Source organism: Rhinopithecus roxellana, chromosome 20, assembly GCF_007565055.1.
Source record: "Rhinopithecus roxellana isolate Shanxi Qingling chromosome 20, ASM756505v1, whole genome shotgun sequence".
NCBI lineage: Eukaryota > Metazoa > Chordata > Mammalia > Primates > Cercopithecidae > Rhinopithecus > Rhinopithecus roxellana.
The window spans coordinates 10,553,362-10,565,236 of record NC_044568.1 but is presented as its reverse complement, the minus strand read 5'-3'; the positions used below and the strand labels follow the sequence as shown (position 1 = coordinate 10,565,236).

The 11,875-nt window shown below is 54.5% G+C and overlaps 2 protein-coding genes across 2 annotated transcripts; both read right to left on the bottom strand.

Annotated features, from left to right (window-relative positions):
• Positions 1-2,439: 2,439 nt before the first annotated feature.
• On the bottom strand, positions 2,440-4,560 carry LOC115895277 (integrin alpha-X-like). Its single transcript, XM_030925407.1, has 5 exons — positions 4,524-4,560; positions 3,767-3,917; positions 3,075-3,148; positions 2,779-2,908; positions 2,440-2,615 (listed from the first exon to the last, which is right to left on the bottom strand). The coding sequence occupies exons 3-5, from the start codon at positions 3,108-3,110 to the stop codon at positions 2,440-2,442; spliced, it is 342 nt and encodes a 113-aa protein (XP_030781267.1). The 5' UTR covers positions 3,111-3,148; positions 3,767-3,917; positions 4,524-4,560.
• A 4-nt stretch (positions 4,561-4,564) lies between these two features.
• Positions 4,565-9,882, bottom strand: LOC115895276 (integrin alpha-X-like; the record flags this gene model as incomplete). The annotated part of the gene is made up of 8 exons (XM_030925406.1): positions 9,657-9,882; positions 8,947-9,052; positions 8,217-8,320; positions 7,846-7,916; positions 7,588-7,699; positions 5,155-5,285; positions 4,921-5,066; positions 4,565-4,676 (listed from the first exon to the last, which is right to left on the bottom strand). Coding segments are annotated over exons 1-8 (819 nt in total), but the record flags the coding sequence as incomplete, so codon positions are not given.
• Positions 9,883-11,875: the final 1,993 nt, after the last annotated feature.

Below are 11,875 nucleotides of genomic sequence, written 5' to 3'. Positions count from 1 at the left end.
ACTGCTCATCTACTTTCTGTCTCTACAGATTTGCCTGTTCTGGACATTTGGCCTGAATACATGTGGCCTTCTGTGTCTGGCTTCCCTCACTTAGCATGTTTTATAGGTGGAATTGCCAGATCACATGGCACCTCTATGTTTAACTTTTTGTTTGTTTGTTTGAGACGGAGTTTTGCTCTTGTTGCCTAGGCTGGAGTGCAGTGCCGCAATCTCGGCTTACCACAACCTCCACCTCCCAGGTTCAATCAAGTCACCTGCCTCAGCCTCCCAAGTAGCTGGGATTGCAGGCGCCCACCACCACGCCCAGGTAGTTTTTTTTGTTTGTTTGTTTGTTTGTTTGTTTTTGGTATTTTTAGTAGAGATGGGGTTTCACTGTGTTGGCCAGGCTGGTCTTGAACTCCTGGCCTCAGGCGATCCACCTGCCTCGGCCTCCCAAAGTGCTGGGATTACAGGTGTCAGCCACTGTGCCCAGCCTATGTTTAATGTTTTGAGGATCTGCCAGACTGATTTCCAAAGCAGCTGCGTGGATTTACATCATCCCCAGCAGTGCGGGAGGATGCCCAGTTCTCCCAATCCTCACCAACACCTGTCATTATCCGTCTTTGTTTCTAGTCATTCTGGTAGGTGAGAAGTGGCATTTCATTATAGTTTTGATTTCTGATGACTAATGACGTTGAGAATCATTTTATCCACTCAGTGGCCCTTTGTACCTCTTCTTTGGAGAAATGTCTATCCCTATCCAAATCTTTTTTTTTTTTTTTTTTTTTTTTTTTTTTTTTTTTTTTTTTTTTTTTTTGACACAGGGTTTTTCTCTTTCACCTGGGCTGAAGTGAAGTGACGCAATCATAGCTCACTGCAGCCTCAACCTCCTGGGCTCAGGTGATCATCCCACCTCAGCCTCCCGAGTAATTGGGACTACAGTTACTACAGCACCACGATGCCTGCCTAATTTTTAAATTTTTTTCTAGAGATGGGATCTCCCTATGTTGCCCAGGCTGGCCTGAAACTCCTGGCCTCAAGTGATCCTCCTGCCTCAGCCTCCCAAAGTGTTGGAATTACAGATGTGAGCCACCTGGGCAGCCCCTTTGCCTATTTTTTAACAGGGCTTTCTTGACTTTTGCCAAGGAAAGCAGCCCTTGTTCTCAGGGAACCCTGATCCCTTGGGTGGAGGGCGGCTGCAGGGATGGGTATACGGTGGGACCTTGATGGCAGAAAGGGAATAAAATCATGTAGCATCCAGGGAGGCGAGGAGCGAGTGGAAGGGTAGGTTGAAACGACTGAACCTAAGTGGTGAGCAGCAGGGAGCCCAGAGACTGCACGCCAGGTTGGAGGTCAGGAGGCTGGAGCACCCTTCACCATCCCGGACCCACTCTGAACCTCTGGCAAACCAAGGCTCTTGTCTTCCCAGTGTCCCACATTCCATCTGTAAAATGGGTTTTCTGTGCCTGACCTGTGTACCTTGTAAAACTGGCGAGGGGCTGGGCATGGTGGCTCACGCCTATAATCCCAGCACTTGGGGAGGCCGAGACAGGCGGATCACCCTGAGGTCAGGAGTTCAAGACCAGCCTAGCTAACATGGCGAAAGCCTATCTCTACTAAAATACAAAAAATGCACCGGACATGGTGGTGCATGCCTGTAATTCCAGCTACTCCAGAGGCTGAGGCAGAGAATCGCTTGAACCTGGGAGGCGGAGGTTGCGGTGAGCTGAGACTGCACCACTGCTACAAGGTGCTCAGAGCTGGGCAAGGGAGGTAGGAAAAGGTAAAAAGGGACAGTTTTCCTGTATGACAGAGCGGGAGAGGCAAGGAGGAGGCTGCTCTAATGACAGAAGCGGGACACGGCCTCACCTGGCTGTGGGAGGGGCCGATGCTAGGTCCCAAGGCTCCGTGAAACAGGTAGACAGCACCCTGGTTCTCTTCCTCTCCTGGGGCCCCGATGACCACGTCCGTCAGCTTGTCCCCATTCACGTCCCCCAGCACTGTCAGAGCTGCCCCAAAGCGACCCCAGGGATGGCCCTGCTCCCCGTGGAGAACAGCATCACACCACCCACCTTCTCCACTGCAGAATGAAAGCAGTGCCAGGCCCAACCCGGGCAACCCTCCACCCACACTGGACCCCACCCAGCCCAGGTCCCCATCAGCCCTCACCCCCCTGGGCAAAGGACACACGGACACCTGGCCCCCTCGGGTCTGCTCGTAGTAATGGGGGGCCCCGATGAGGATCAGGTCAGTGCTGCCATCGCCATCCACATCCACGGAGCAGAGGGAAGCCCCGAAGTAGGAAACCAATCTGGAGGGCAGAGCCTGCGTCATGCTGCCTGTCCCCGCCAGAGGCAGCCCTGTGGGCCAGGTCCCACCTCTCCCCAGGTACCAGGACCTCCCCCAAGAGCCCCCAAAGCCCCTCCATCCTCTTCCTGGCCCCAGCCACTGTCCCCACCCTCATCTTCCCCTCTGGCTCCTGTCACGCCCAACCTGTGTCCCCGTGACTTCGGCCTTCAGCCTCCATTGCCCGGACACCTGGATGAAGATGGCAGCCTTCCCAGTGTGCTGGTAGCGGGGGGCCCCCAGGACCAGGTTCTGCACCCCTTTCCAGAAAGCCAGCTCAGTGGAGTAACCTGAGGGGCCCAGGTCTCAGCACAAAGGCCCCCATTCCCCCCATCCAGAACCCTGGACCCCCACCTCAGGCAGCACAGCCCCCATCTCCCCTCCCCAGAACCCTGGACCCACACCTAGGCAGCGCATTCTCCCACCTGTCCCCAACCCCTGGTCATTTCTCACCCAGGTAAGAGTCCCTCATGTCCACATTCTCCTGAGACATGTTGATGAAGGTGGGGTTCATATTTGGGGGATACAGGAAGGCACCTCCAGACCAGGTGAAGCTCCCCACAGCCCCCAGAATGGGGCCATCCTGGGAGGAAAGGATTCCAGGACTGAGCAGAGGCCGGAGCAGGAAGACAGCATGTACAAGAGATACGCCTGCCGCCCGTGCCCCTTACCCACCTGACACCCACCCTGGCCTTCCCTGCTCCCTCCTCCCCTCACCGCACATCATCGGCCTAAGGGGCCCCACTCACAGGCGTGAACACAGCGCTGAAGCCCTCCTGCGCCATCTCCAATTCGAAGGAGCTACTGCTTGTGGTCTCCGTACCTGGGGAAAAGTATGACACTCGAGTGCCAGGGAGGGAGATGAGCTTTGCCAGGTCTAAGAACACTTCAGCTTTAGGAGAAGCTAAGACTGGAGGCCCAGGGAGGGCTGATGCCTATGACAGGGAACAGGCTCTGCCCTCCAGATCAGCTCCAATTTCAGGGCCCCCCTTTGCTCCATGGATGTGGACAGCGATGGCAGCACCGATCTGGTCCTCACCAGGGCCCCCCACGGGTCTACGAGCCAACCCGAGGGGCCAGGAGTCCGCATGCCCTTGCCCAGGGGAGTGAGTGGCTGGTGGGACGTGGGCTGGGTAGGTCCCAGTGTGGGTGGAAGGTCTCCTGGGCTGGGCCTGGCACTGCTTTTTGTTCTGCAGTGGAGCCGGTGGGTGGTGTGAGATCATTCTCTGTGGGGAGCAGGGCCATCCCTGGGGCCACTTTGGGGCAGCTCTGACAGTGCTGGGGGACATCAGTGGGGACAAGCTGACGGACGTGGCTATCAGGGTCCTGGGAAAGCAGGAGAACTGGGCTGCTGTCTACCTGTTTCACGGAGCCTTGGGTTCTAAGTGGAAAAGTGTTACGACTGAGGAGTCCCCAAGCTCAGAGCTCCCTTCAGACTCACCTTCAATGGCAAAGATCTTCTCCTTCAGCTGGTTTTGAATATCTTTCAGAGCATCAAAGTCCTCCACTTTAAATATGTGTTCCTGGGAGGGCTTCGATGCAATGTCATTTAATTCTTTCCAAGAGTTTGTGTTTTTAAAAGCTGATCCAACCTGTCTCCAGAAAAGATCAACTCAGTAAAAATAATAAATCGAATGTTTCTGTGTGCACTGGGTGCAACATCCTCCGATAACCCCACAAGATCAACATGATCACACCCCATGGACACAGGAGAAACATGAGGCCCGGACGGCATCAGGGAGTTTAGGAGAAAGGATCATGGTCTCCAGTCTGGGGCAGAGTTTTCATCCTGAAGGCAGTAAGAGCCGAGAGAGCTGGTGTTTCTATCCTTGAAAGGTACGTTGTTGGCGGTGGTTCACACCTGTAATCCCTGAGCTTTGGGAAGCCAAGGTGGTAGAATTGTTTGAGGCCAGGAATTTGAGACCAGCCTGGGCAACATAGCAAGACCCCATCTCAACCAAAAAAATTTTTTTAAAAAGCCAGGTTTGATGGCACACGCCAGTGGTCCCAGCTACTGGGGAGGCTGGGGTGGAAGGATCACTGGAGCTCAGGAGTTCGAGGCTGCAGTGAGCTAGGATTGCACCACTGCCTGAGTAATAGAGCAAGACCCTGTCTCAAAGAGAAAAGAAAATAAATAGAAAGGGAAGTTGCCCTGAGAGGAAGCCGTGGGAGAAGGGGGAAGCCGTCCCATGCCCTACCCCAACTGCATAGCGGATGATGCCTGCTGCATCAGCCATGGGATGACATCCTTATAATCCAGGCTGTCGCCTTCTTTCTTCCCATCAGTGATGACAATGAGAATTTTAGTGGCATCCCCACGGGCCCCGTGTGAGGCCTGGAACAATTGGCGCCTATCAGGAAAGAAGAGATCTTAGAGGCCTGTGAACAAAACCACACTAGCCCCTGGTGCCCTTGTGAAAATGAGAAGATGCCTTTTCCTTTGGGAGGCCCTAGTCCCACCCAGAGGCCCAAGCTTGGCAAGGGTATTACGGGCTGGATTTCAGTCCCTGCCTGTCCCCTTCTCGTGGAGACAGATGAGGCCCAAGGGAAGACCTGGGTGCTTTGGGACTGTGCCTGGAAGAAGTCAGGACTCACACGACTTTTTGGATGGCAGTGGCCGTGCGTGTCAACCCTCTCAGTTGGTGAACAGAAGCCAACAGGCCGAGGGGGTTTGAGGTGAGCCTGAATTCCTCAAAAGTGAAGTGTACGTAGAATTCACTGGAGAACTGCATCAGGGAAAACTGGGAGAAGCACACAGGGCCAGGGCTGAGGCCATTTCACCAGGATCCAAGCACCTGCCCCCAGCAGCCTCCTGCCCCAAAGGCACACCTGGGTGCTGGGTCTCTGGAACTGGCTTATCACAGCTCTCACGAAGTTCATCATCGTGGCAAAGTTGCCGGGGGAGATGCTGCCCGAGCCATCAATCAGGAACACAATGTCCAGCTCCTGTCTTGGGCACTCTGGGGAAGGAGGTGGCACCGGTCCTCCAAGAGACACTCCCAGAGCGCAGGACTATGGCCTCCTGGCCACAGGAGCTCACTCTCCCAAAACCCTTTCTCCCCTTCCTCTCCTCATCGGGGGCAGGACTTCCCTAACCCCCTGCCTGGAACAAGGCCCTTCATTCTCTTAAAGTTGCATAAAGAGGCTGTGATGGGCCGGGCACAGTGGCTGACACCTGTAATCCCAGTACTTTGGGAGGCCGAGGTGGGCGGATCATGCGGTCAGGAGATCGAGACCATCCTGGCCAACATGGTGAAACCCCATCTCTACTAAAGATACAAAAATTAGCTGGGTGTGGTGGCATGCACCTGTGGTCCTAGCTACTCGGGAGGCTGAGGCAGAATTGCTTGAACCCAGGAGGTGGAGGCTTCAGCGAGCCGAGATCACACCACAGCACTGCAGCCTGGCAACAGAGTGAGGTTACATCTCAAAAAAAAAAAAAAAAAAGGCTGTGTTGAAGCTGCTCACCCCTGTGCAGCCAGCCCTGTCGATAAAAAAAAGTGAAGGTCAGACTGGGTGCAGTGGCTTACGCCTGTAATCCAAGCACTTTGGGAGGCCTAGACAGAAGAATTGCTTGAGCCCAGGATTTCAAGATCAGCCTGGACAACATAGCAAGACCTCACATCTACTAAACATTGTTAAAAATCAGCTGGGCCTGGTGGCTCTTCTCTGTGGTTCCAGCTACTCTGGAGGCTGAGGTGGGAGGATCACTTGAGCCCAGGAGTTGGAGGCTGCAGTGAGCTGTGATTGTACCACTGCACTCCAGCCTCAGTGACAGAGTAAGACTGTCTCTAAAAAAAAAAAAGAAAAAAAAAAAAAAACAAAACAGGAAGATTTCTCCAATTCAGATGGTAGGAAGCAGAGGGCCTCCCGCTCCACCCTGGATATCTGTGCCCCTCCCTGGACCCATTCCTCCTTCCTCCCTCAATGTCACCCCATCCAGCAATGATACAAAGTGGCACCAGTGTATGTCCTCACTGCTCAGTGCTGAATGGTAGTTTTGTTAATTTTTTTTTTTTAATTGAGACGGAATCTCACTGTCACCCAGGCTGGAGTGCAGTGGTGCGATCATAGCTCCCTACAGCCTCCAACTCCTGAGCTCAAGCGATTCTCCTGCCTCAGCCTCCCCAGTAGTTGGTACTATATGTATGTAACACCATGCCCAGCTACTTTGTATTTTATATTTATTTTTTGTAGAGATGAAGTCTCACTATGTTGCCCAGGCTGGTCTCAAACTCCAGGCCTCAAATGACCCTCCTGCCTTGATTGTTAATATTTTAAACAAATCATCACAGGCAACAGCCACACACTGGGCCTGTTCTGTTCTCAGCTTAAATACAGGCCCCCACTCCCTTCCTGTGTGAAGGCAGCGTCTATCCTGAGAAGAGGACACTCTTACAGCACCTGGAGAGGAGACCCCCTTCCATGCGACCTCTCAGCATCCTCTCTGCCCCAGAGGCCTCCACCGGAGAGACAGGTGTCCTGGGCATTCTGATGAATGCCCAGGCCCCTGTGGATGGAGTCTGGACCCACGGAGGTGCTGGAAGGTGCACCCTATTTGCAACCAGATGTCAGTCTCACCAAGGGCTTGAGAGCAAATGTGAAACCAAGGGGAGGCCTCAGACTGCCAGGTCTGAAAAGCCCACTGTTCTGCTTCCTTATCTTTCTTCCCCATCAGCACCAGGGAAGCCAGGCCCTGCGTCTCAACCTGCATGTGCACATGCACACACACACATACATGCACACACATGTATGTACATGTGTGCATGCACACATGTATACACACACATATGTATACACACACACACACACGTTGCTCACACTGCACTTTCACTGACCTTTCCTAAACTACTGCACAAACCAATTGGTCATATCCCAGGACCCACTGGATGAAAATAGATCCTCTTCTCTAAAAATAACAGCAGCTGGCCTTCATGGGACTGTCACCTGGTACTAGCTGCTGTGCTAGCCCCTGGCCATGAATCATCCTATGTTACTTTCAGTGCTGGGTGTGTTATTCTCCCCATCCAACAGATGAAGAAACAGATGCTTGGAGAGGTTAAGGTCACAGGAAAGGTCCAGCGGCGGGCCAGGAACGGGCAGGATGTGCAGGCGGCAGTGTCGGGAACCACTGCGACACGTGGTAACTCTTTTTCCAGATCCCTTCTTCCTGATCCACTCTGGCAAGACTGTCTCTAGCCCACCGCACCCCCAATTGGATGTGCGTGAGCTCCTCAAAGACTTGGTGGTCCTGACACTCACCCTGCCCGGACGCCGGGAGCCTCTGGGTGAGCTGGGTGGGGGCCAGGAGGAAGCAGAGTCCGGTCAGGTACATGTTCCTCCCACACCCATGGTGCACGGTGGGGCCGCAGGCCTGGGGACACAGCGGGCTGCTGGGGGGCTGCTCCTGCTCCCTCCCACCCTCGAATTCCAGCACCTCCACCCTACAAGAGACTCCCAGCCCCCGCGGCCCCAGCTCCTCCCTCCCTTAGAGGCCTCCTGTGCCCTAGGGCCACTCACCAGCAGCTGGGGGGGACTGGTGGTAGCCGCCAGGGACAGGCCCAGGGACATGTTCACGGCCTCCGGGGGCACTGCAGGGACAGATATGTGCATGGTCACTTTCGGGGGTACAGAGAAGGCTGTGGAAGAGCTGGGCAGGGGTCACCTCCACCTGGGAGGCAAGGTCTGATGGTGAAGGGAGCTGTCCGGTTTTGACAGAGCTGCAGGGGTGTGATGAGTGGGGAGGCCTTAAGAGGCCAGGAAGCATGTCTGAGGGTGAGGGTCTCAGACACAGCAAAAGTTGGAAGTGAAACTCCGGTGAGCCCCACGGGCCCCTGGAGCTGGGGAGCCTGGTGGCCCTGCCCTGGGTCCCAGGAGGGGCGGTGACTCACCCTGCAGGCCAATGGGTTCACAGGCACCGGTGCTGTAGCCGCACTGGTAGAGGCTGCCCGTTTGGTTGGCAGCTGTTCTCTCTTGGGGGGCTCCAACCACCACCCTGCGAGGAGACAAAGAACACTTCAGGTAAGAGTGTGGACGCTGCGGCACAGCTGCCGCTCCGGCGAGTGTGTGTTCCCTCTCTAAACCTCAGCTTCCTCATCTGCAAGATGGATTTTCATCATTTAAATTCCACGTGGAAGGGATTTCTGTCTGTTGGATTCTCTGGCCTATGGAGACAATAAACATTTGTTGAGTCTGGGTGTGGTGGCTCACACCTGGAATCCCAGCACTTTGGAAGGCTGAGGTGGGAGGATCGCTTGAGCCCGGGAGTTTGAGACCAACGCAGGCAACATAGTGAGACCCTGTCTCTCTATATTTTTAAATGTATAGAAAAAAAGAAAGAAAAAACAGGTAAGTGTTTGTTGCACGACTGATTCCTACTCACAGGTTGTCGTGTGGACTCAGTCAGCGTCCACCTATGATGAGCCTGGCACTGCACTTACTGCTCTGTAAATGTTAGCTGTGAGGCCGTGCCTGCTTTCAGGGCAAATCTTCATTAGCCAGGGCAGTCGCTACACCGGACAGAGAGGAGAGTTTGCAAATAACAGGGCAGGGCGAGGGGCACGGGGCCCTGAGCAGGGAGAGGATGGATGGAGCCGAAGGCCAGCGCCACCTGGGCCTCACCAGGAGTTGGCATACTGGACCACACTGTCTCCAAACCCAGCGCTGTCCACACGGAAGGCTGTCAGCTCCTCTGTGTCCAAGTTGAAACCCAGAGAAGTTGCTAAGGCTGGGAAAGAGGTGGGAAGAGAGCTTTGGAGAAGGGTCTTCCTCCTGCCTGGCCGCCCTCTACCCCCAGCCCCAGTGCCCCAATCTCCCCTCTGAGCCTGATGCCCAGGGTGCCTGGGTCTTCTGGACACCCAACTCATCCCCTTCTCTCCTTCCCAGGGTCCAGGGAGGCCCCTTGCCCACCATCCGCTATCGAGTTTCAGTTATCCATTTCTGCAGAGCAGTACCCAGGCTCTAAAAAGGATCTTTCCCCAACGTGCCCCTCAAGTGCTATGAGAGAGACTCCAGGAAAACTTGGGTACCAAAGCATTCTGTCCACAGAGCACAAGCTTGGCACGTTCTATCTATTTTTAAAATCTCTGGAGTGTCGAGACAACTGGCCTCTCCCTTCCAGCATCTCTGGAACTCCCCCAAAGTTGGTTCATCAATATCCTCTCCCTCCACAAACTCCAAATCTCAAACCCTATGTGCCAGCCTCCCCCTCATGCTTGACTCAGTCTCTCTCCCTACCCAGATCCTAAGCCCCCAGCCTGAGCCCCCATTTCAAGGCCCTGGCTCCCTTGGGCCTGGGTCCCCAGCCCTACTTCACTGGGGCCTAGGCTTACCTGTGAACAGGAGGAGCGCTGCCTTGGTCCTGGTCATAACTAGAAGGTCAGACGTGGAGCTCTGAGCTCCTGGGCCGTTGCAGGAAGAGCTGGACCAAGGTACTGAGGAAGCAAGTGGGCAGAGAGGTGGCCAGGGGCAGGAAGAAGGTTGTCAGCGTGAGTCAGAGGGGGCGGGCAGAGAACCCAGCTGATCCGAGGATGGGCCGGCCGCCCACACACCCCCAACCCCACCGCAGTCTCTCATCAGATGACTTGGCTTGATGCCCTTTGCTTGGGTGGATGCAAATCCCTGCTCTGCCCCTCCCAGGCTCCCCCTTGACTGCCAGAAGGCACCCCTTGACCTTGAAATTTCAGCCGGACTGGAGGGGGGTGGGGCAGATGCCAACCCCTCAGGACCCTAAAGGAAACCCTGGTGGGAGCCCTTCACTCTGGCCTGGAAAATCTGGGCCAAGGAGTGGGGCATCCGGGTCCCTAAGAGGAGCACAGAGCAAGTATTTGTTCATTCATTCATTCTCTCATTTATTCATCATTTAGTCAAGATGCCTAATTTGAGCCTGGAGACGCAAGCCCTCTGCTAGGTGGGGAAGAAAATATAAACCACAAATCCCCAGCCCTGGGGTCAGTGGAGAGGCAAATTTATAAACAGCAAGTTCCCCCCGCTGTGAGGGGAAGCACAGAGAACACAGGGTGCCTCACCCAGGCTGAGAAGGTATGGTTTTCTGAGAAGCCTTCCTGGAAGAGGTGGCACTTGAGCTGAGCACTGAAAGCAACCGAAGTCGGGAGGTGACAGGGCAGCCAGACATGGATGAGGCAGGGGACAGGAGGGTCTGTGTGTGAAATCAGCAATGGGAACCAGACAGTCAGGGTGGGAAGTGGTAAGAGATAAGGTCAGGGCCACTGGGAGGAAAGGAAGGGGAAGCAGGCCCCAGGCCCTGGAAGCCCTCCTAATATACATCAATTTTTTTTTTTCTTTTTTTAATTTCAGAAACAGGGTCTTGCTCTGCCACCCAGGCTGGAGTGCAGTGCTGTGATCATAGTTCACTGCTGCTTCGAACCCCTGGGCCCAAGGGATCCTCCTGCCTCAGCCTCCCAAGTAGCCAGGACTATAGGATTGCACCACTGCACTTGAATATATATATGTGAGTGTGTGTGTGTGTGTGTATATATTCACACATACATATGTGTGTGTGTATATGTGTGTGTGTGTGTGTATATATATATATACATATATATATATATATATATATTTTTTTTTTTTTTAGTAGAGACAGATTTTCCCCATGTTTGTCATGCTGGTCTCAAACTCCTGGTCTCAGTCAAGCCTCCTGCCTCAGCCTCCCAAAGTGCCGGGATCACAGGTGTGAGCCACTGCACCCAGTGAGGATACATTGATTTTGTCCTGAGGGTAGAGGGGAGCATTGAAGGGAATTCATGAGGACTGAGATCTTCACATTTTCATTTTAGAAAGTGGGTTATATGGGCATGGTTTGTTTGGGAAGCAGCTGGAAACTGATTTGTCAGGAGAGAGATGTTGGGGGTCTGCGGGGTGGGTAGACTACTGACTGTGGGGATGGGCTGGAGGCTGATCGATCACTGCAGGGAGGACAGAGGTGATGGAGGAGGAAGCGTGGGGGTTAGGCCAATCTCAGTTTTGAGGAAAATAGAGCGTAGTGTTTAAGAGCTTGGACTATTTCAACCTCTCTGTGCCTCAGTTTCCTCATCTGCAAAATGGGAATGATCACAAAAGTCCACACCCCTTGTCGTTGCTGGGAGAGTTGAGTGGTGTGGAGGGCTCAGGAGAGCGGGTGGGAACCTGGGCTGGCAGCTGTGATCATTGCTGTGCTGTGACAGCCGTCCTGGTGGAAGAGGGCATCTGTGGAGCCTCCGAGAGAGAGGTCAGAGGTAGTTGGGTGTGTGGGTCTGGACCTCAGAAACAGCCTTGGATTCTGGGCCCATCAGCAGAAGTGCTGGGTGAGGTCCTGGTGAGAGGGTGATGAGGGAGGAGCATGCAGGCCACGGAAACAGCAGTGGTGGCTGCAGAGCAGGAGATGCTGAAGACTGAGGAGGCCCCACAGAGAGGCAGGAGGAGGCCGGGAGAGAGATGGGCAGGCCGGACGGGGGACATGAACCATGGCGCAGCCTGCCAAACATCCAGTGAGGCAGGAGATGAGGAGGTCCCCGGCTCTGGTAGCAGAGGCCATCAGAGATCCCACAGTGGG